This window comes from Brassica napus, unplaced genomic scaffold (genome assembly GCF_020379485.1).
Source record: "Brassica napus cultivar Da-Ae unplaced genomic scaffold, Da-Ae ScsIHWf_1230;HRSCAF=1757, whole genome shotgun sequence".
Classification (NCBI taxonomy): Eukaryota; Viridiplantae; Streptophyta; class Magnoliopsida; order Brassicales; family Brassicaceae; genus Brassica; species Brassica napus.
In genome coordinates this window covers 352,204-376,603 of record NW_026014653.1, presented here as the reverse complement: position 1 = coordinate 376,603, position 24,400 = coordinate 352,204, and the positions used below count along the sequence as shown (strand labels likewise).

Sequence of the window (24,400 nt, the reverse complement as noted above, 5' to 3'; positions counted from 1 at the left end):
GAATGAGCTAAACCCAACCGCCTTCAGATGCGCACGTGAACTGAGACAGGATAGTGAGCTGAAGGTACCGCTCATACCACCTGTACTAAGCCAATCCTTGAGAGGGCAGAAGAAGCTACCAATGCACAGAGACCAAGTAACCGACGACCAAAGATCCGATCAACCTCTAAATGGCCCAGATCCCTTTGGTTTAAATAAGAGTAGCAAACCCACATTACGCAACAAAGTGTTCATGAGGAGAGTACCTGGACAGTCAACATAACTGCTCGAGAGGAGAATGCACATGGATAGAGTGATGCAACAGAAGTGAAAACCTGAGGAGGATCAAGATGTTGGTGGCGAGAGAAGAAGCACAGGCCGCAATCACTAATCTGAACCTATCAGAGCGGCAAGGGAAAGAAGCACAGACACTGACTAGGTCACTAACTAAGACCCAAGGCAAGCACAATTCGAGAATCATCCAATGCAAGAACCGAGGAGCAACGATGTCAGAAAAGCTGGAGAGAAACAAGGGAAGCCTTTGACAGAAACAGAACACATGGACAAGGATAAGGCGGCAAGGAAAGAGGCACAGACCACCCGACGGCAAGGGAAGAGCACAGAGCAGGCTTGATATGTGAAGAGACTGACTACAGAGACACTCATCTCAACCAAACTTTCAGAACCAGGACCAACTCAGAGAACACGAACACACCAACAAGAGAGGAGGAACATAGAAATATACGAAGGCAGGGGAGAAGACAGAGACTTGCGCAAGAGGAACCGAACTAAGGAGAAGGACTAGCAGTACCGCTGAAATAGGAGAGAAGCTCCTACGCCTGAACCGCGAGGGAGAGCGTGAACGCTGGCTGGAGACATTGACGGCCAGAGATGGAAGCTTTAACCGAACACACCAAGCTCAATCTACAAACGAATCATTGCCTAAAAGTCCTCAAATCCGGCAAAATTCGAGTAGATCTGACCCATCAATAACCAGATCTAGGCTCCTAACGCATATCTCAAGCTCTGCCGGAAAAGACAGCACCACCGTAATTCAGAGCCAAAAACACAAGAGAGAAAGGGAAACAGAGAAGAGCATATGCCGAAGCCCATCTCCTCCCAGGCAGAATCGATGACGGTGGCTACTAGGGTTTGTAGATGAAGAAGAGATCACTAGAGAGAGAGAGTCGCTCCCATATATCTCCACTTTCTTTCTTTTTTTATATATCACCACTTGTTGCCGCCATTTTCTTTGTCAATCGTAAACGTGTGATATTTCCAAAATGTAGTAAATCTACTATCAACTGATGGAAAGGGAAAGCTATAAATTATCGAAGAACAAAGCTTTGATCTCAAGTTCGTATTCTCATGTTTGAATTTGTTACGGAAACAAGAACATATCGTTGAAAATATTTTTTCGAAAAAGTAAAGGGTGAAACCCGGGTCTATTAAAGACACAGACCTAACCCTCGGGTGGAAGGTGCAGTCCACGATAGGCCCTCTCCCGGATTTTCATACGGACGTATCCGCAGCTGTAGTGAGCTGAACAATGCGACTTAGTTTCCGCAGCAAGAAGATCGAATCCGAAATGTGTTTGCATCCAAAGCTCGTCCACTACTAGACCACAAGGTCCGCTCAAAAAATATTATTTGCAATGCTTGCAAAAAGCTTTTTATGAAATCTCAGTTTCAAAATACAACAGTTTCTATGGTCTAGTCTTGTAATTAGTATCCTTTATTACCCTTTATCTGCAGTTGTTTTACAAAAACAAAAAAAGAAATAGAAAGAAGAAAAAAGCTAAATATAAAAGACTTGTCCAACGTTCAAAAGGGTTTCATGAGGAACATGTAAGATAACACTATTCTCTCTACAAATCTTATCAAGAAACGCATATACATAATCAATCGCAATCCTTTTAGGAAGCCATGATCCATTTCTTGCTTTCACCACAGTGTTCCCCATGATATGAACAACCCCTGACTCTTTACATGTCTTTAGAAACTCCAACTCATCCTCCTCCTCCTCCTCTTCCTCCACCGTGTTGTTCTGACTGAAACTCGTTGCATTACGGGGTGAATCAGCTGGAACTATCGTGTCTAGGGTTGACACAGTGTAGTCCACCATCGATGAGAACATATCCATGTTGTTGTTGTTGTTGTTGTGGTTGCTATTGTTACGGAGCAACTCATCTCTAGACTCTTGTGTATAGTTGACTGAGAACGCGCTGCTGTAGGTGCTTGAGGTTAAAGCTGGCTCCATCATAGTTTCGATTCGGATGAAAGAGGAGAGGTTAGTTAACAGTTTGTTTTCAAAACCATCGTCTTTCCTGTGTAGATCTTTGTAACCATACCTATAACATTTTTTATAGAGATTTCAAACGCTTCGTCTAAAGAACATCTAAGAAGAAAGGACAGTACCTGGCTACGCAGCGGAACATTCTGAACTTCTTCGGTCCGATTCTCTTCACAAGAAACCTCTCTTCTTCAGGGACAGTGTAGACCGGAAGGTACTTGACGCAGACAAAGACTACCACAGAGTTGATCGCGGGCAGGTTAGTGATGAAATGAGAGAAGATGTGAGGGACACCACTCGCTAACTCCGTGTAGACTAACCCTATCCCTGGGACACGAACAAGCCCGAGGCTAGGACCAAGACCGAGTATCCAACTCATGGAAACTTTGCTGTGCATTTCGAACTCATACTTCTTGACTGTTGCGTACTGCCAAACCGACATTACTAGAAGAGAGATGGCTGCTATGATTAGCGGAACCCAGCCTCCTTGGTTGACCTTTAAGAGCACAGCCGAGAAGTACGACAGCTCCACCACGAGCGAGAGAAAGGCGAATATAAGGACAAGGATCCAGTGGCACCTCCACACGAGCAGCATGGTTAGTACCATTAGTAACGTGGTCACAAGCATCACAAGCACAACCGCAGTCCCTAACCTCAACAAGATATAACCAAAACAGTCGGATGATAAGTATTCGAGATAACTTGAGAGGCAACATGTGTATTTTGCGGACCAATTGTTACAGACCGTTAAAATCCAACTATGAAGTATATGAATCCCAAATCTAAGGATAATATATAATCTTATTGTGACATGGATTTGCTGATTTAGATATATATCATAAGATTTTGATAAGCTCTATTTGTAGTTGACATAGGTTTAAGTCTTTTTGTATACATATTCTTGCTCTATAAGTTATCTCCAATAATAAGCAAGAACCCTTTCATATCATCACTATCACCATACATCTTACCGTATGCATTTCCGATTTGGCTCTGATTCTTGAAACTAGCAGTGACGGCGATGCAGCCAAGCATGAGCATCCAGTTAATATCAGGGCAATAGATCTGACCAACGAATTTCTTGGAAGTATGAACAATTTTAACACGAGGAAAACATCCATGAGACACAGCCTGCTTGATAATCGAGTAAGTCCCCGATATCGCAGCTTGGCTCCCAACGATTGCAGCTCCTGTGGCGACTACAAACATTGGCCAATATACACTCCCTATGGAGTCAAAAAAACATTCAAAAAGAGAGTTTCAGCACTAATGAAGAGAACATTAAAGCAAAGAAGTTTAGGAACAAACTTGGGATAGATGCATAGAATGCGTCATCGTAATGATCCTTGTGGTTCACAAGATACGCAGCTTGTCCGCAGTACGATAGAAGAAGACAAGGAAACACAAAGAAGGTGAAAGCGAGCTGTATCGCTAGTAACGGGAAGTAAGCAATGTCTGCGTATAGAGCCTCAGTGCCTGTTATGCTGAGAAGAATGCCGCCGAGAGAGATCCAACCATCTCACCCTCGTCTTTTGAAGTATAAGTATACATATGTTGGCGAAAACGCTTTTAAAACGCGCGTATCGTGTTTGAAGATGTTGTATATTCCAGTGGCTCCAATGAAGAGGAACCAAATGAAGACTATAGGGGCAAAGAGCCACCCGACTTTGTCTGTACCGTAGTGTTGCATACTGAACAAGCCTACTAAAATGACAATGGACATAACCACAACAATGTCTGCAACAACAACAACAAGTAGTAAAGTTAGAAAGAACTAACTGACATAAAGGTGCAGTGAATGTTTTGTTACCGCTGCTCATCTTTGGGCTACTGACTTTGATCCCACCAGTCGCTGAAAGAACTATGAGAAGATTGTTTTGTCATCAACCTTGGGTAAAAAAAAAAGAAAGAAAAAAAGAAAGGCAAGAAGGTTGTTAATTACCAGAGATGGCTGGAGTTAAGATACCATCACCGATCATCATACAAGTCCCGAGAAGAACAACGAAGAGAAGAGCTCTCTTCCTAGATTCTTTACTCTCTAACCACTTCTTTGTTTTAGCAGCAAAAGACCCTTCAGCGACTAAAGTTCGACTATAAGTCGTGAGATCCTCATCGCTGCGTTGCTGATTCGGGATAAGCTTCACTTTAGCATGTCTACAAAGCAGTGAGTATATAGCTAAAGTCCCACCTGCACACAAACATTGAGTATAAACTAAACCGGTTTGGTTTCAAAACAACGATCAAGCTTTTTAAAAGCTTACCTTGACCATTGTCATTAGCTTTGCATACAATGAACACATACTTGATGAGAGGTATAAGCAGGAGAGAGTAAATGATCAAAGAAAGAGCCCCGATCACATCTTCACTATCCTTAATGCCATCAGGGAATGTATTGTAGAACACATACAATGGAGACGTCCCTAAATCGCCGTAAACTATGCCTAGACTTTGGAATGATAGTCTCAGTAGCATCCACATTGACAAGCCCTGATGACAAGTCGAAAAGTCGTATTAAAAAAATGGAAACTTTCTTGAAACTGAAACAGAGTAAAACAGGGTAAAACAGAGAAAGTCGTTACCTTTTCTCTGTACATGATCTTAAGCTTATTAGCTTCTTCATCCATGGATTGATCAAGTTTCTGCTCTAGCTCCCACATATCTCCAATGTGTCTTTCTTCAATCGTGTTCTCTCCTTCTGCTACAGATGCTTCTACCCTTTCCGACATTTTTGTAATCAGGAAACAACAACGGAGCTTCTTGAACTTTCCCCTAAACCGACTCCAGCCCTAGAAATCGTGAGTCACTTGGGGAAAGATTCGCCTGAGATGAGAATTCTTTACGTAAGTAAAAGAAGCGAGTCGAGTCATTACATAACAACTTGTGTCTTGTCAACTCTGGTTCTGTCATGGAATTGGATAAAGGCTACACCAGAAAGAACCTGGTGAAGAAAGGGACCCGCCCTTTTATCAAAAGAACCAGTCAATGAAATGATAAATATGATATAATAAAATAATAGCCAAAAGAAGAATCTTTAACAACTATGAAGATTATACGAAAAGATGTATTTTTGTCTCTCTTCTTTATTTCTTCGTTTCAGATATTAACAACAACAGACAGTGACCAAGGAGAAGAAAAGAAAGAACAAGAGCTGTAGATTGAATGACACAACTTTTTAAGTTAAGAAGACGCTGACAAAACTGAAGACAAGTGGCAGAAACACACACGAGCAGTTAAATTTTCTTTTCTTTTTGTGTTTACTATTGTATCAGTATATACTTTTTCGAATATTGGCATATACTTCAATTTCTGATTGTGACATAAAAAAAAAACATGACATATCCAACTTTTGAAAAAAAAGAACAAACCAGGAAAAAAAGAAGAAGTTAATTTTTCTTTTCTCATACATATTGACACTGTATGGATAGGATATTCCATATATCACACTCCCATTGTTTCGCAAAAAATATCAGTTATTTTCTATATCATTTTATATTTTCAATGTAACTTTATATATTTATGTATTTGTCTTTTTAATAACTAATATTTTTTATCAAAATCAATTTTATTTACTTAATTGTATATTAAATAAAGATAGACTAGTATACTTTATAAAATTTTTAATTAGAGTAAAATATGTCACAATGATATTTTTTTTTTTTGCAAAACAGAAAGAGTATATGTTAAAATATGTATAAGCTTAATTCTTAATTTAATTCATGATGTTTAGAAAGCAAAAATATTTCTATTTTATTTCGACATGTAAAAGACATTCATAATATCATGTTAGCAGAGGATTACCAACAAAATCATGTTAGCAGAGTAAAATGGTACTTAAAATGAGTTTTCAATACTTCAAAATAAAATCAACGAGTCTTTAAAATACTTTAATAAATATATAAGCCCAAATGTATTATGTGATGCTAATATGTTCCATATTTATTTTTATTGCCTTCAAATTTATATGTAAATAAAAAATAGAACCAACGAAAAATATAATCTGCCTAAATATTTGTTCCTTGGAACTTAGTTATAAAAATACATTCTAAAATTACTAAATTGTTGCCATAATGTTAATAAAGCTACATTTTGAAACTTCATATTACCTCGCAATTCATGTAAATATCTAATTGTTCTACATGTTCATTGTTCACCTTAAAATTGTTTCTTAACTTGTCATTTATGAGATTGTTTACTTTGGTTCAATTTTTTATCCCCTCAAGGTTTAATTATTGCTAACCAGTTACTAAACAAATGTACTTTTCAATATCAAGATATTTACAGAATAAAATGTAAAACTTGTTTTTATTTGATTAAAACTTAGATTTTTATGTTCAAAGTGCAGCTTCTATGATTAATTTAATATTTTTATTACTACATATATTATAGGTGTTTGTTGAAGAAGTTTCCACTATTCCAAGTCTTTGTAAACTTTGTGCAAAGAAAATAATTATTTTTAGTAGTTAAAGTTTTGAAATTAGTATCAATTTGATTAGGTCATATACAACATTGCTTAAATCAATTTAAAAAAGTTAGTGAAGAAGAGACGAACAAAAAAAAATAGACTTAGAGACCCACTTATTACCATGATAGGCATGACCTTGTTGTCACCATGATTAGGAGCTTTGGCTTTGACTTTTTGTGAAGAGATGCTTGAAAGAGGTCAAAGAAAAAACAAATGTATAAGCAAGTTCACAATCAATCGATCTCCAAACTTCATCACAAGCAAGTGCAAGTCATCCAGATAAAAAAAAATCATGTTCCATAAGCTAAATACATCAAGGTAGGTTTGTTTAGAAAGATCGATAAGGAAAAAGAAATCAAGTATCAGCTAGTTCACAAGCTAAATAAATCAAGCGAAAACAAATTTCATAGCTATTTGATACAAACAAAATACACCGCTTACAAGTGATAGTCAAGTATCAGCATGTTCACAATCTCTTGAAAATATATCAAAATTCATAACTAGTAAGCGCTAATCTTATGAAACAACACCTAATCTATTTTTGGTAACAAAGCCACAATCACAGAGCAAAACAAACGAAGTATCAAATTCGTTCTCCAAGCAAAATCAATCAAGTGAAAACAAACTTCATTCATGCTTGATACAAACAAAGTACATCACATCGCTTACGACTGATATTCATCCGAAACAAAAATGAATACGGAATACGATGCGAAACCTAACGAAATTGAACCACTGATACTTAGAGAATATGAACGATCCTTGCGCTTTCTGTTGTCCATTGTTTAGGAAACTGAAGAAATCAACAGGGAGAGCGAGCTAGAACTACAATGAAGTTCTTGATTTTGAATTCTGGTGACAGATAAAATGAAGATTTTAGAGGTGAGCGAGAAGGCTTTAAGGACAAAAAAAATAATTAATACTACTAATAATAAAATAAGCATTATATTAATATTTTTTGTACATGAAACATTAGATTTTGAATGGTGACCAAGTAACTGATGACGAACATTCAATTCCTTATTATTCCTATAAAATTACACAATTTATAAAGAATAATTTTTTTTTGTTCTTTTTCATTTCTTTTTCCGTAGAGAATAAATTATTCCTCACCAAGTTTGGGAATGAAGAATCATTTTCACAGAAGAATCATTTTCACTCATTCCTATTGTTTTATTTATTTTCATTTTTTTTTCTACTTATTTTTAATATTTTTTAAATAGTGATATCAGTTAGAGCCTAAAACTCTGTGCTGCCACGTTGGCTCTGAGTTATACTTTTCTAACCTTGCAATCCAAGGTTTGATTAACATTGGTTGCATTATTCATTCTTTTTTTTTCCCTTTCGAAAAGAAACCAAGTCATTGAATCCAAATTTATGTTTCTCTTTTAATAATTCTTCAAGGGTAATGTGGTTGCTTTTAGACTGATTTTCTTTATGCATGCAGATCATCATTTACTTTAGATCATATTAAATTATGATCGTGCCGTGCTCCATTTACTACTACTTACCATCCATCTTCTCATATCTCTAATAATACTATAGCTAATTGTGGAGAAGAAAGTCGAGCCGCAGCTCTGTTCTTGTATAAATTGTTGGAGAAATATGGTAGTGGTCTTAATGGATCGTGTTACCATAGCTGTGGATCAAGAAACCATGGAATATAACTAGGGATGTCAATTGGATGGATTGGGTGGATTTGGGCGTGTCCAGATGGACTTGTTTTTTTCTGGGCTTTTTTGGTCGAGCCCAAATAGCACCATGTCCAAATATGAACATGTCCAAATAAGACCATGATCTGGTGGACTATCCATGGAGTCCAGATGTCCATTTAATGTAAAATGTCTAATTTTCAAACTTAAAAGATGTACATATTAGAAATGTCATATATATATATAATATTTTAAACTTACTTAAATTTCATGTTTTACAAAAGATACTTCAACTTAAATTTCATGTTTCACAAAAGATACTTAAAGTCTTAAACTTAAATTTAAAATCCATGTATTACAAAAGTCAAAAAGTACTTAAATTAAACTTCATCTTCAGAATCACCTTCATTTAATCTACTTATTTTTCTTCTTTCTTCCACCTTCTTTTTCACCTTCCTTCTCTTTTTCTTCTTCTTTTTCTTCTTCTTCTTCATCTTCAGAATCACTTAACATGAGCAGAGATATGTTAAAATCAACACAAACAAGAACGAGCTAACATGTTGAACATATATCACTTGCGAAGCATTTTCTGAAACTAGCTTATCACAATAGAGGCATTTACTTAAACTAGCTTATCACTTGCAAAGCATTTCCAGTTCAAATCAATCATAACTAAGAGGCATGCATCACATCAGAGACATTTACTTAAAGAGACAACTTACTCGTCACTTCAAATCCACGCAGCCAATTTCTTCCACAAATGAGAGCTTGTACATTTGATGGAAGAAATTGACTCCTATACTTGCTGAGAACACGGCTTCCAGCACTGAATGACGACTCAGAGGACACGGTTGTAATGGGAATTGAAAGAACATCACACGCCATGCGAGCCAGCTCTTTAAACCGTGTTGCATTGTTTTTCCAGTATCTCAAGACATCTATAGTCATAAAGGCAGTCATATCTAAAACCGGTTCAGACAAGTACATATCTAAAGCTGATTTTCCTCTTCCCTCCTTTGAAGAAAAGAATGCATAAAAATCCTGCATTATGAACATAAAAACAGTAAGACACCAAGTACAAAAACACCAAGTACAAAAACAGTAAGACACTAACTACTTACCCCATATCCAGCTGGTATACTGTTCACCAATTGTATTTCTGAAGGGCTTGCAGTAGTGCTCTTACGATCTTTTTTATAAACTCCATACAACTTCTTTATCTTCTTCCGGATATGATCGACTTTCGACTTGCTTGTAAATGGATCTAAGACGTCATAACAATATTCCAATGCAGCGAACTTCAACCTTGGATCCAACACCGCAGCAATAGAAAGGATGTCACTGTATTCTTCCCAGTACTTGTCAAATTTCAGCCTCATTGTTTCCACCATTTGAACAATTGTCTCATCTTCTGAAGTCTCATTCTCTCTCAGCCAGCATTCTATTTTCCAGACTTCCATAAAGTATAAATTTGCAGTCGGATATGATGAGCCAGATACCAGATTTGTCATCACAGCAAATGGAGACGACAATTCTTTGATGAGTGCTCCTCTAGACCATTTCAAATCTGATGGAAAGCACTTGTAACTCGGATCTGCTTCAGAGAGATTACGCAATGCTTCTTTATGCAGAATAGCTCTATCCAACATCCGAAAGGTTGAATTCCACCTAGTTGCAACATCCAAAACAAGACCAGGTTCTTTCATGCTCCCAGCAGTTTCGATACAGGTCTGAAACATTTGTTCTCTCGACTCTGAAGTTCACAAACTTCATGCTGCTCCTAATTTTTTCCAAGGCTTCACTAATCACAACCAACCCATCTTGAACAATGAGGTTCAAGATGTGTGCTGCACATCTTACATGTAGAAACTCACCATTGCACACCAAATCTTTGCGAAGTTGTGACTTTAGAACCCCTTGCATATTGTCATTTGAAGAAGCATTGTCGACAGTCACTGTGAACACTTTCTTCTCTAACCCCCATTCCTTCACTAACTCCATCACCTTCGCAGCAATAGTAAAACCAGTGTGAGGTGGGGGAAAAGCAACAAATGACAGTATCTTCGCCTTTAGCTTCCAAGCATCTACATAATGTGCTGTCAGACATAAATAACCCTACACTGTGATGGCTCTCCACAAATCAGTAGTCAAGCAAACTCTACCAGGAATTTCACTCAAAACCTTTCTAAGATGAGCTTTCTCATTCTCATATATCTTCAAGACATCTGATACGGCAGTATTTCTACACCAAAACTAAATACTAGGATTCGCATACTTAAACGCTTCTCTAATCCTTCTAAACTCGACAAATGAGTATGCAAGATCGTGCTCAACTATGGCACCAGCAATCATTTCACGGAAGACCATTATATCAAACTTCCTATTGCTACCGCCAGGTGTACTTCCAGAAGCAGGAGTCATAGAACATTGTCTAATATGACGCCACAGAGTAGTAGTTCCATTACTCAGGTCAAAGCAATAGGAATGGTGGCAATGCTTGCAGACAACGTTAGTACCATCAGACACTCTATCTCCTATATCAAAATGTTGCCAACACTTTGAATGCCTTCGTTTTTTACCTCTATTACTCTCAGCCACACTTGTAGAATCATCTTGTACATCATCTTCATTCTGATCAGGACCATCATCATCTTCATTCTGATCAGGACCATCATCTTCATTCTGATCAGGACCATCATCGCTCAAATAATCATCATCATTAAGGTTCAACGTATCACCATCCATCTGAACAAAAGAGATTAAAGACATTTACATAAACGAAACTTACAAACAAACGAAAATCATCATTAACAATGGAATGCATACCCATCAACCTAAAAGCAATCAAATCGCAAACCCATCAATCTAAAAGCAATCAAATCGCAAACCCATCAACCTAAAAGCAATCAAATCGCAAAGAGAGGAGAGTCAAGATGAAGCGACCAGAAGCGAATCGAAGACAAAGTGAGAGACGGAGAGGAGAGTCGAGGCGGAGAGACACTGCTCGAGAGATGGAGAGACGAGGCGGAGAGACACTGCTCGAGAGATGGAGAGACGAGGCGGAGAGGCAAGTCGAGACTCGAGTTTCGAGAGATAGACGGAGACCAATTGTGAATTTGTGATTTCAGATTTTTTTTCCCAAATACTAAATTACTAACCCTAGATATCTTTAAAATATGGGCGTATTTGGACATCCCATGTCCATTTGGTTTTGTCCATTGGACTTTGGGCGTATCTGGGCATAGTCCATTTGGACAAAAAATATTTCGGGAAGATTTGGGCGTGACGATATTAGTTCATATCGATTTGGACATGGGCCGCCCATGGACAATGTGCCCAATTGACATCCCTAAATGTAACCATTGAGTCAAAGACGCCGAATGTTGTTTGTTGCATTGTGAATCAGTTCATACCGCTTTTTATCAACTGTTAGTGAATTTGAAAGACTGAGAGCAGGATTTCGACTATGATCACCAATAAAGGGGTGTGAATCTATCTATCAAGATTCTAAGACAGTGAAGTATAAAACCTCTCTTTTTCTTACCCATGTAAGAGTACATTAGTTTTCATCACAAAGAAGTGGGTTTAATTTCTAATAGATATCAACTTTATAAGTAGAAAGATATGAACCTTTTTTGTTTTGTTTTTCTAATGCAAAGGTGACTCGGTTAGTGGGCATGACAAAAGCAATGATCACAGGTGAATCGGTTAGTGGACCAACCGACGTCGTATTATAACTAATCTAAGAATTGTATATCGTGACCATAGCAATGACATAAGCCGTCGCCAGTATTGACTCTAAACTTTTGGATTTATGTATATAAACTGTATTAGCTGAATCATAATATATAGAAGCTTTTGTTTGATGTCTTACTCCACGATCCTCAGCCACAACAGCAGCTTCCTCTCTCTCGCTACAAAGTTCACTACTCGTGGATCTCGTCTTCAGGTACACATCATCCCTTCCTGTCTTTGATCAGAGTACTGATTTTGAGACAAAAGTTTCCAACTTTCGATCCGTTTTTGTGTGTCCAAACTAAAATACTCTGTTTTTCATACTATGATGCTCTGTTTTTGTTCTTAAACCTCTGTTCTCAAACTAAAGTTTGATCTTTTGAATTTTTTTTGTCACAAGTGTACACTAGCAATGGCTCGATCTGCGGTTGATGAGACATCAGACTCGGGAGCATTTCAAAGAACTGCCTCAACATTCCGTAACTTCGTCTCAAGAGATTCCAACTCTCAGTTTCCAGCTGAATCTGGAAGATACCATCTCTACATATCGTATGCTTGTCCATGGGCTTCTAGATGCATCTCATACTTGAAGATCAAAGGACTTGACGATGCTATAAGCTTCTCGGTTCGTAGACTCAAAACCCCTTTCGAAACTGCTTATGTCCATTTCATGACAGTATTGATTTGAATAGTTTCCTTGTTTGGTTTCCATCAGTCAGTTAAACCCATTTGGGGAAGAACAAAAGAAACAGATGAGCATATGGGATGGGTCTTCCCGGATTCAGACAATGAGGTTCAAGGAGCTGAGCCTGACCATCTTAATGGTGCTAAGAGTGTAAGAGAACTATATGAGATTGCTAGCCCAAACTACACTGGGAAGTATACTGTTCCTGTAAGTCTTTTTTTTTGGTTTGTTTTTGTTAAGTCATCTTGAGTTGGTACTAGATGGCTTTTTTTTTTAATGACAGGTTCTGTGGGATAAGAAGCTGAAGACCGTTGTGAACAATGAGAGCGCAGAGATAATCAGGATGTTCAACACTGAGTTCAATCATATTGCGAGAAACCCTGATCTTGACCTCTACCCTTCTCATCTCCAAGCTAAAATCGATGAAGCTAATGAATGGATCTACAGTGGGATTAATAACGGTGTCTATAGATGCGGTTTCGCAAAGAAACAAGAACCATACGAGGAGGTAAAGTGCTAGAAACGTTACATAGTGTTTATTATTGATCCCACCCATGAGAGTTATGGTTCTTGTTTGTAGGCAGTGCAGCAAGTGTATGAAGCATTAGATAGATGCGAGGAGATTCTTGGAAAGCATCGTTACATCTGCGGTAACACTTTGACTGAAACAGATATCAGGTTGTTCGTGACGCTTATAAGATTTGACGAGGTAAGTGAAACCGACAAGAACTGAAAAAGAACACAATTAAGGGAACGAGTTTGTGATGTTGAAACGTTGATGATGCAGGTTTACGCGGTTCACTTCAAGTGCAACAAGAAACTCTTAAGGGAGTATCCGAATCTGTTCAATTACACGAAAGATATATTTCAAGTACCCGGTATGAGTAGCACCGTGAACATGAATCACATCAAGCAGCATTACTATGGAAGCCACCCTTCGATCAACCCTTTTGGGATCATCCCTCATGGACCAAACATCGATTACTCTTCGCCACATGATCGACACAGATTCTCCAAATGAATAAAAAAAACAAAGTTTTCACACTTGAGTTGATTTCTGTCTTCAGAAAGTTGCCAAATAAAGTTTGCGTCTTTTAACATTTCAAAGTGATGTTTGAGTAGTATGCTTTGGGAAAATAAAAGCTTGATGTTTTATCATGTTACAGTTTGCAGTCTCAGTAGTTGAGACAATGTTGGTCTGATCATAAATAAACTTTTCCTCCGGCTACAACATTGCTTTTCCTGAAATGCAAGGCTCCATGTAAGATTTACAATCTTGATAGGGACCTTGTTGATTAAAAAAATCTTGTAACTCAAATGTTTTATTTAGTTTGGAAACAATTTTCCAATCCTGTAACTGGTTGGTTGTCTCCACAAAATTGAAAGTCCAGAACCGGACTTTCCAGCTGCTATCTCAACCGGGAGCCCTGAGGTTGTGGGCTTCTTTGATAAAGACCAAATCAGAGAGACAAATTGAAAACAGAAACAAAATAGAGGGGGTTGTGTGAAATATAATAAGCCTGTGATTAACCATAAATATATCGTAATAATTAATAATCCCAATGGAATCCCAGATAATATTATTAAATTATTAATTAATTTGTTATTGGAAGTGTCAATTATTTCAATCTGTTATCCATTTGAAAAATTAAATAATTTATTTAATTGATATAGATTACAAGATTGTTTTCTCCCTCCTTAACTTGTACGGCTTAAATTCCAAAGTTCGACCCTTTTGTCTTCAAATCTCTCACAAACCCTAATTTCCCCAAATTGGATTTTCTTAAATCGATTCAACAAATGGCTCTATTATTGGAAGAGATCATTCGATCAGTAGAGACCTTTCTAAAGCTCAAGAATTCGACCCAGACGACACCCTATGTTGACCCGAATCTCGACCCGGTTCTCCTCGTCCCGGGTATCGCCGGCTCCATTCTCAACGCCGTTGATCATGACTCCGGGAAAGAAGAGCGTGTCTGGGTCAGAATCTTCGGTGCAGACCACGAGTTTCGAACAAAGATGTGGTCTCGCTTCGATCCTTCAACTGGTAAAAAAAAAAAGTTTCCTTTTTTATAGAAAAGTCATGAGCTTTTAGCTTTGTCTAAGCTTCTGAGGAAACGTTTTCATGTGGAACAGGTAAAACGATCACTCTCGACGCAAACACGAGTATTGTGGTTCCTCAAGACAGAGCTGGTCTGCTTGCAATCGATGTCTTAGACCCTGATATGGTAAATGTTTATATAGTCTCTCCACGTTAACTTTGTGTAGATTGTTGATCAAGACAAAGACTTTTGTGTAGATGGTTGGACGCGAGTCAGTGTTCTACTTCCATGAGATGATTGTTGAGATGCTTGGTTGGGGATTCGAAGAAGGCAAAACCCTTTTTGGTTTTGGTTTTGATTTTCGCCAAAGCAACAGGTGTTAAAACAACATATCTCTCTTCTTAACTGATTAGTTTATTAACAGTTTTGGTGTTTGTAAATGGTATATAGGCTGCAGGAAATTATGGACTTATTTGCTGAGAAGTTGGAATCAGTTTACAAAGCTTCAGGAGAGAAGAAGATTAATGTTATCAGTCATTCTATGGGAGGACTGTTGGTGAAATGTTTCATGAGTCTGCACACTGATGTATGTATATTTATATATAATTCAGTTCTAATGTTATCTTTACATCTCAATCTGATTTTTTTTTTTCTTATTAGATATTCGAGAAGTATGTACAGAATTGGATTGCTATTGCTGCTCCATTTCGAGGTAACTTCACAGACTTTTAGTAGTACTTATGAATTGTACGAGAGACAGTTACCAGACTGATTGGTTGTTGGTTTCAGGTGCTCCTGGATATATCACATCGACTTTACTGAATGGAATGTCATTTGTGAATGGCTGGGAACAGAACTTTTTCGTATCAAAATGGAGCATGCATCAACTGGTAAACTGATGAGTTAACAATAATCCCTTTTGATTATATATCTTCTGATACAAGTTTTCTCCTTGTTTCAGCTTATTGAGTGTCCATCCATATACGAGCTGATGTGTTGCCCTTATTTCAAATGGGAACTCCCTCCCGTTTTAGAGCTTTGGCGAGAGAAAGAGAGCAATGATGGAGCTGGCACCTCAGGTGTTGTTCTCGAGTCTTATCGTAGTCTGGAAAGCCTTGAAGTTTTCACAAAGTCTCTTTCTGATAATAAAGTAAGTTACATGCTTTCCACCATCTTTCATCAAATGACGAACGCACAGAGGTTGCATTGACTGATCCTTCTCTCCTCTCAAATTTTCAGGCTGATTATAATGGAGAGTCCATCGATCTTCCTTTTAACTGGGAGATCATGGAGTGGGCTAACGAAACCAAGAGAGTGCTACACTCTGCAAAGCTTCCTCCTAAAGTCAAATTCTATAACATATATGGGACCAATTTAGAAACTCCTCATAGTGTTTGGTAATGTTTTTTTATTTGAGGTCTCAGTTTTCGAGTGTTTATTTGTGCTACCTTTTCTAAATTCGATACATGTACTGATGTACCCCTCTGCAGCTATGGGAATGAGAAGATGCCTGTCAAAGATCTAACAAACCTAAGATACTTCCAGGTAACCGCATAGTTCATCCTTTTTCAGGTATCAACTATCATTGTTATAGGCAAGAAACTCATGTTCTGATCTTGTAATCTCAGCCGACGTATATATGTGTTGATGGTGATGGCACAGTCCCGGTTGAATCTGCCATGGTATGTTGCATTATTGTGTTTCTCATAAAATATTTAATTTGATAATTTCTAACGGTTCCTTTGATTGTGTTGTGTCTTTCTCTAGGCGGATGGGCTTGAAGCAGTAGCTAGAGTTGGAGTCCCAGGTGAGCACCGTGGGATCCTCAACGACCACCGTGTCTTCCGGATGCTCAAACAATGGCTAAACGTAGGGGAACCCGACCCGTTCTACAACCCGATAAACGATTACGTCATCCTTCCCACCTCACTCGAAATGGAGGAACACCACGAAAACGGTCTGGAGGTTGCTTCCGTGAAAGAATCATGGGACTTCACATCAGACGACAACAACGATAATGGCACAGCCGCGTCAACCGTTAGCTCCATATCAGTGTCTCGGCCCGGGGATGATCAAAACCCTCGAGCTGAAGCTCGTGCGACGTTAACAGTCCATTCACAAAACGATGGTAGACAACATGTCGAGCTCAATGCTGTTAGTGTCTCTGTTGATGCGTAAAGCGCGTCTTACTCTTCTTACCTTTGTAATGTGTTAGGTGTCTGTGTCTGTGTCTGTGTCTGTGTCTGTATATAGCAAACGAATCACGTGCCTCGTGCACTTAAATCATAACAATAAAATTCCGTGTTCGATTTGTTGTTTAAGCTTTGCAAGATTCAGAGTCCACTTTTAATCTAAATACATGGAAAACTCAAAGCTTACCAGTGATGTATCCCTGCAATGTTCTCAATTAGTTGGGGGTCTAATAATGTTGCCACTAAGTTTTTGGGAACCTAGACAAATATTCTGTCTTGTTGTGCTTAGACCCGGATAGTAAAACAGTCTCATCAACAAAGGGTTTGAATATTTCACACCGATATTGACATTTAACTACAAATATCCAAATCACATTTTTACGTGCATTTGTTGCAAACAAATATGTTGATTGTGGATTTTTGTGAAAACAATAAAATTCTATGTACAAATTTATTTATAATTATTTTCATAATATATTAGAAGAATAATTTAGATGATTAGAAAAAGTGTCTATTGCTATTATAAAATTCTTTGCTGGTTAAATATTTGCTAGTTTAGAGAATTTTAATTTTCTTAGACTAGCGCAATCTATATTATAATAGTTTGGTTATATTAGAACTGAATTAGTACAATGGCTAGTTTGGTTACAGTATACTCCACAATAGTTTCATCTGAGTTTTTAATTCCGACGGCACAATAACAAAGTACTTTGATTGACTGGATATGTAACATATTTATTCATTTACAAGAAAACATGAATTGGTCCACAACGCGATAGCAACAATCGAAAGCCAAAAATAAACAGAATACCATCGTAGAACGTCTAATCAATTTTGTCCTTATCTCTTATACATATTCAACTTTTAGTTAATGGTACACGAGATAAGTAAAGAAAACCCCACATTTTTGTCACGTCAAACGTACTCAACTTTAGAAAAACCCGATATTGAGTATTTATTTGGCCCCGCTCCTATGACATTTGTGGTTGAACACTATTACTGTTATTGACAAATCTCGTGATAGCAATGGCTATATATGGGACATGTGTATATCGTATAGTCACTCTCACATATAATCATGTATTGTATATAATTTAAAATGGTTGTCAAATGTCATTTATCTGAAAATTTATTATAATAAATGGAATTACAAGATCTAATACCAAAAATAATACTCTTTCAATATATTTTTGATGTTTTAGAGAAGTTTTGTTGTTTCGTAATAGATGAAGTTTGCATAAATCTATGTAAATTTAACTTTATCAAAAACCGTGTAATCAATTGAATTTTTCTTATTGTTTATATTGTAATTTAGTAATGCTTTTGATAAATTAGTTTTTTTTTTAATATTTAAAGTAAAACATCAAGTAATAAGAAACAGAGACTATAAATTATAAACAAGAATATGAGTGGCCGCTTATTCTTTTATTAATTAACCAAAATCTGAAATGTCTATCTAATCAAAATATTATCATTGTAATGTAAACGGTAAACCAAATAATAATGCACCTTTGGTCATAATGTTTAAGGCATTTTTAGTTCAAAGATTAGCACGGTAGTCGATGTCTGTCCAAATCATGACATTGTTCCAGATGATACGTATTACTTCAAATTTGTTTTATAGGAAAAAAATATAAAAACTAAATATATTTGATAAAGTGTGATTAGATCTGATCGATGTTGTCGTGAAAACTTAATCGGCGGGATTGGTGGGGAAAAAGAAATTACATTAGAAAACTCTTAACATTATTCGATTTTAGATGACGATGATGCTGATGCTGACGAATGATGATGATGATGATGATGATGATGAATGATTAAGATAATTAATGAGTAATGACTCTGAATCTGACATAACTCCAGTTTATTTATAATATAGTGTTCTTTCGTTAATTTACAATCATTTTTTGCATATTTTCAAGTTTGCTCCCTAGTCTAAGACTTTGCTTTTAAATATAACCAGACTTTGATCCGCCCGACCGCGCGAAAATTTAATTTGTGTTTGTATTTAATGATATATCTGTAAATATAGTCATATTTGTAAATGTAAATAATATATTTATACTTAATTTTATATTTTAGCATTTTAGAGTAAAATGTATCACCGATATTGGGTATTATATAAAAAGAATATAACATTTATATAATTAGATCCATGTCTAAGATATATAGCGAACAAAATTTTAAATAAAAAGTACAAAAATAGATAATTGTGAATTAGCATGTTATTTATAAATGATACATTAGCTATAATATTTGTAAGTAAATAAAATGATTGTTAAACTTCTATCAAATTTGGAACATATATAAATTAAGATTTAAATATGTAAGAAAATAAAATGAAAATATAAATTTGATGTAACTGATAAGAAATTATAATTAGGCTTAATTTTGTGTACATTTAAACCATGACTTTGTGGATGTTTGCTTTTACTTTTGTAAATAAATTATTTTGTCTAAGTGATAGTATATATTTTAAAATTTTACATGTGTTAAATAATTATTTAATAACATTTATAAGCACGATAGTTTTATAGTTTATATTTTGTTTAAATTTATTTTGTCTTGTAAACCGTCAATTGTATTACCACCATTTTTAGAATATGATCCGTGCATCTATACAAATTTTTTATTTTTTTTTTATTTTGTGGATCAAAATTTTACGATAATGTCTAATAAATTATTTTATATACATGTTAAGTTGGTAAATAATTATAATGGTGCATGTACTATATTTATATTGGTAAAAAGAAGAATTTGTTCAAAAAAAATGAAGAGTAACGTGAATTGTGGGGGAGAATGAGACAAAATGTAACTTATATTGTTACATAAATATTTTGTGCATATTATTGATATTCATTAGTGTTTATAATGTTAATATGAAATAGATAAGTTAAAATATTTATATTGAATTGATTGTGAATTTAATTTAGGAAAGGTTTTATTAATTTTGAAAAAGACATGAAAAACATAGAACTAAGAGTAATTATTACTTTATTAATTTTAGAAAAAAACAAAAATTACATAAAAATAAGTTCATTTAATTATTTCAATGGTATTAAGTTATAAATATTGTGCAGATTTAAGGGTTAATCTTAATTTATATATTTTTTTAATAGATTAGATTCTTCTTGCTTTAGATAGTGTGATTTTATAGGTAAAAGGATAAATTTTCTTTTAAAATGTGACTTGTCCAATCGGTTAAAACTTAAGAGCTTTAAACATTAGATATTTGATATATTTTCTCTTGACATCATTCGACATTGATTATCATATACTTGTACAATTAGCTGTGATCTTCCGTTATTAATTTTATAGTTACTAGGTCCTTGTCCGCGCTACGCGCGGATAGTATTTTGATTTTTTTTCATATTTTTGTACTATTATGTTAATTGTTTAGTTTTATAAAATGTTATGTTTTTACTGTAAATTTGGAATTAAAAATCTAATTTTTCCTTACTGTAAAGTAAGTTAATTTTTTTGAATCTTACTACAACACATTATACACGAAGAAAATATAGTTGGTCTTTATATTCTTATTTGGTGTAATATTAAAAAATTTGATGTTTGTTTAAATGATTTTTTAAAATTATATATTTTAGGATTGATTTTCGTGACTATATTTTATAATTGGCTAAAAAAATTGTTTGTCCCATATAGACATCTACATAAATGTGGATTTCTGATAAATTTGTTCATTGAGATATTTAGTTTCACTTTTAACTTTATTCTCTTTTTTGGCACCCTCATGCTAGCTTGTGGGGCTAGCCAACTTGGTGCAAAAGGGTTTACAAAAGCTGATCGAGATGCGCGTGATCGGACACCTTTTGTTAGGCTATTCGTACGAAATTTTAAAGATCTAGGAATATAAGCAATAGAAAGTTCAGAAAATTCTTTGGATACAGCCTGTATTTCGTCGAGCTCCGAGTCCAATGCAGGTTAATTTTCCTCCTTTTGAATGAGTATAACCAGTTGTTCACAGTCGATTGAAAGACCATCTCTCTGTGTCCAAACTTCAGTATCACTTGCATTACCCATAGCAAACCTTCAGCTTCCGCCTGCAGTGGTGATTTGGTGCGTGTATATCTGCCTTTGCTCCAAACATCATTAGAAAGTCACCATCCATTAACACAAAGCCAAGTCCAGATATGTCTCTTTCATTTATCCAGGATGTCTAGCAGGAGCGTTTTTTTCCAGAGGAACAGTTGTGTCTGTTACCTCAACTCCCATATCAATCTCCATAAACTCGTCTATACGTTGAGCTATCCTCCAACACTCTGCTTCAATTTTATTCGCTAATGGGAAAGACATAATTCCTATGACACTATTAATGATTGTTTTTTTTTGTAACACCGGTACGGCAAACTTATGTTTTATTTAACAAAACTTTTATTTTAATTTCGTATTAAAGAATCAATCATATTTTATATTATCCATAATTTTAGTAAATTTGCTTATTTGTCATGTTTTTTTTAGGTTTTAGCTAAATCATTGATTTATTATTTATTTTTAGCTAACTCACTAATTTATTAATTTAAAAATATCCTTAATTAATATTATATATATTAAAAATGAATTTTATTTTAGTAATATTAAATTTCTATTTTATATTAAAATTTAGTTAGTTTTTCTTATTTGTCATATTTTATTAGGTTTTAGACTTTTTGATAGGTTATTGATTTATTATTAATTTCTAACTGATTCGTTAATGTGTTAATTAAAACAATACCCTTAATGAATTATATATATAATTAAAAATAAATTTTATTTTAATCATATGAAGTTTATATGTTATATTAATATTAAATATTTGATTCTAAAATAATATAATAAAATTATAGAAAAATTTAAAAAATAAGACAATTTTATATATTTTTTGTTGCTATCTGAAAACAATATTTTTATTATAAAAGTTAAAAAAATACAAAAAATTATAATTAAATATTATTCAAGAAAAAAAATTTATATAAATATATTTTCTAAACTATTTCTAAGATTTGAGTGTTTTAAAAAATTTAACACGGGATGTTTAAAACACGGGATTATGCTTGTGAGAGAGTGGCTGGGAATGGGCTTCGAGATGGGTCGAATGGACTTTAAAAATAACTTTTTTTTTAACTCAAACCCAATCCGGATGACATGGCATCTTGATTGGTTCATAATATTTTACCTATGTGGCATGGCTTAGAAATGAGGGATTTAGTCCCTTTTATATAGTAGGATACTATACATCAAATAGCAAATAGGAGTCACCACAAGCATCAAACTGCAAGTTCAACGCAGAAATAGTATAATGGGCTTTATCAGCATCCAATGGTTGCAGATTTTTAATTGAGAAATCAACGTAACTGACGAAATTATTTAAGTTAATTTTTAGAAAACAAAACAAGATTTGGTAATAATATTTATCAATTTATGTATGCAAACCATTCGTTCAACATGATTTTTAAAATTCGTTTCAAAAATGAAATCAGTATCTGATAGCATAAAACTCTGTTAGCAAGTATTCTTTGGAGGAATAACAATATATAGTAAGAAAAGTTGGTATTGTATGAAAACAGATAATCGGAAGAAAGACGTATAAGCCTTATCAAAAAAAAAAAGACGTATAAGTATCCGTGATCCATTTAGACATATTGATTGTACATATATGCAAGTAAACTACTTTACAAAAGTAAAGAGAACAAGATTATTTTTTTTTTGAAAGGTTGTGGTGTGGTGGACACTGTTTTGAACTATTGATCTGATTTTATATTTATAGGAAAACATAGCTAAAGCTTAGGGCTGGGACTTCGGATATTCGGTTCGGGTTCGGATAAGATCTGATCGGGTCCGGGTTTTTCGGATAAATGAATTCTATACCCAATGGGTACTTAGTAAATTTCGGTTCGGGTTTCGGATCGGGTACTACCGGTTTCGGGTCGGTTCCGGGTACCCGTTTCTTATGTGAATTATATAAATATTTACAAAATAAAATAATTATATACCAGTTTTTTATTTATTTATTTTATTTTTTTAAAAAAATTTAATAGAAATCGTATATATATTAGTAATATGTATTAAATACAACGAAGTTGAACTAGTCTAGTGGTATTGCAGTTGTTGCTTTGCCTATCCAACCCGGGTTCAACCCTCGAAAGATACAAATCTATGTTTTTTAAGCATAGAATTCGGGTTAAACGGGTACCCGTTCGGTTTCGGGTAAAAACCGGAACCGAACCGATACCCATGGATAATTAACACTAATATCCATCGGATAAATTGCCTAGAACCGAAACCGAACCGAACCGGTCCATTTCGGGTCGGTTCCGGTTCGGGTATTCGGTTATGGATAAAAATCCCAGGCCTACTAAAGCTAAACCAGCTTGAGAAAAAAAAATCGAAAAACAAATCTTACAAAATATTAAATTAATCGTATATATTGATAGGCAAATATATGAACTCAATGGTGAATCAACACCCGAGCTAAATTTAGATTTTAGTCGACTCCTACTATTATATAGTCGGAAAAATAAATATCTTAATATTAGTGTAGGAAAACAAGATTAGATATTCCCACTAATCTACTACGTTTATGCACTTTCTCGTTATAAATTGGTTTACATTTTATGTCACTTTTTCCATTGACTAAGTCTATAAAGTAATTTTTGATATTTTTTTGATAAATAAAGTAACATTTCAACAAAAAAAAAAACACGAAAGAAAATTTCGAACAAATGCTGAGATATGAAACATAGATCTATCTTAATGAATCAAAAATTTGGATGGTAATGGCCTTTTTCAAAAAGAAAAACATAGATCTGTTATCTATACATTTTATATTATAAAGAACATATTAATAAAAAATAAAGATAACTTGAAAATCAGGTTAAAAAGGCAAAGTGACTTTCTATTCTTTTTGTTATGCTTTCTGCATGTGTAGTCCACCACTTCTGAATCCTTCTGTAATATTTTTGTGATGCTTCGCACCATTAAGTTCCGTTACTTAGGTCTCACTAGACTTAATAATTAATGCAATACAATACCTTTAACAAAAAAATAATTAATACAATACCATGTTTTTCTTCTAAATCTGAATTCAAAACCCAAATGAACATACATATACACAAATAAACATGTATCAAATTTGAATTGGTTTCACCATGTGTAACCGAGTTATCGTAGCTTAAACAACTTCAATGTATTACTTTATTTTTACTTCAAAATAAAGTAATTCGATAATAGAATTGAGTTTTACTTTAATCCTATTCCATTTTAAAATAAATAATGAAATAATGACAAAAATAAAACTATTGTTCATTGATGGAGTAATCGATTTTTCTACTGCATAGTGGAGTAGGAAATAAAATATAGCATTGTTT

General features: G+C 34.9%; 2 protein-coding genes and 1 pseudogene across 2 annotated transcripts; 2 read left to right on the top strand and 1 right to left on the bottom strand.

The window, feature by feature from the left end:
* Positions 1-1,692: 1,692 nt before the first annotated feature.
* Positions 1,693-5,598, bottom strand: LOC106421026 (annotated as a pseudogene).
* Positions 5,599-12,153: 6,555 nt separating this feature from the next.
* LOC125596545 (glutathionyl-hydroquinone reductase YqjG-like) lies at positions 12,154-14,033 on the top strand. Its single transcript, XM_048771617.1, has 6 exons — positions 12,154-12,334; positions 12,521-12,745; positions 12,836-13,012; positions 13,089-13,313; positions 13,386-13,514; positions 13,593-14,033. Exons 1-6 carry the CDS (start codon positions 12,251-12,253, stop codon positions 13,824-13,826), a joined length of 1,074 nt encoding a protein of 357 aa, XP_048627574.1. The 5' UTR covers positions 12,154-12,250; the 3' UTR covers positions 13,827-14,033.
* A 457-nt stretch (positions 14,034-14,490) lies between these two features.
* LOC125596544 (lecithin-cholesterol acyltransferase-like 4) lies at positions 14,491-17,168 on the top strand. Its single transcript, XM_048771616.1, has 11 exons — positions 14,491-14,852; positions 14,942-15,033; positions 15,105-15,223; positions 15,298-15,433; positions 15,508-15,559; positions 15,637-15,737; positions 15,809-15,997; positions 16,087-16,244; positions 16,338-16,392; positions 16,476-16,529; positions 16,615-17,168. Exons 1-11 carry the CDS (start codon positions 14,606-14,608, stop codon positions 17,023-17,025), a joined length of 1,614 nt encoding a protein of 537 aa, XP_048627573.1. The 5' UTR covers positions 14,491-14,605; the 3' UTR covers positions 17,026-17,168.
* The last annotated feature ends 7,232 nt before the right edge of the window (positions 17,169-24,400 follow it).

What these genes read in the sequence shown, in the direction of transcription:
- LOC125596544 (XM_048771616.1), top strand. Translation starts at nt 14,606, where the DNA reads ATGGCTCTATTATTGGAAGAGATCATTCGATCAGTAGAGACCTTTCTA. An exon ending in AATGGAGCATGCATCAACTG is followed by an intron (nt 15,738 to 15,808) that starts GTAAACTGATGA and finishes TCCTTGTTTCAG; the next exon opens with CTTATTGAGTGTCCATCCAT. An exon ending in TCCCGGTTGAATCTGCCATG is followed by an intron (nt 16,530 to 16,614) that starts GTATGTTGCATT and finishes GTCTTTCTCTAG; the next exon opens with GCGGATGGGCTTGAAGCAGT.
- LOC125596545 (XM_048771617.1), top strand. Translation starts at nt 12,251, where the DNA reads ATGTCTTACTCCACGATCCTCAGCCACAACAGCAGCTTCCTCTCTCTC. An exon ending in ACGATGCTATAAGCTTCTCG is followed by an intron (nt 12,746 to 12,835) that starts GTTCGTAGACTC and finishes GGTTTCCATCAG; the next exon opens with TCAGTTAAACCCATTTGGGG. An exon ending in AACAAGAACCATACGAGGAG is followed by an intron (nt 13,314 to 13,385) that starts GTAAAGTGCTAG and finishes TCTTGTTTGTAG; the next exon opens with GCAGTGCAGCAAGTGTATGA.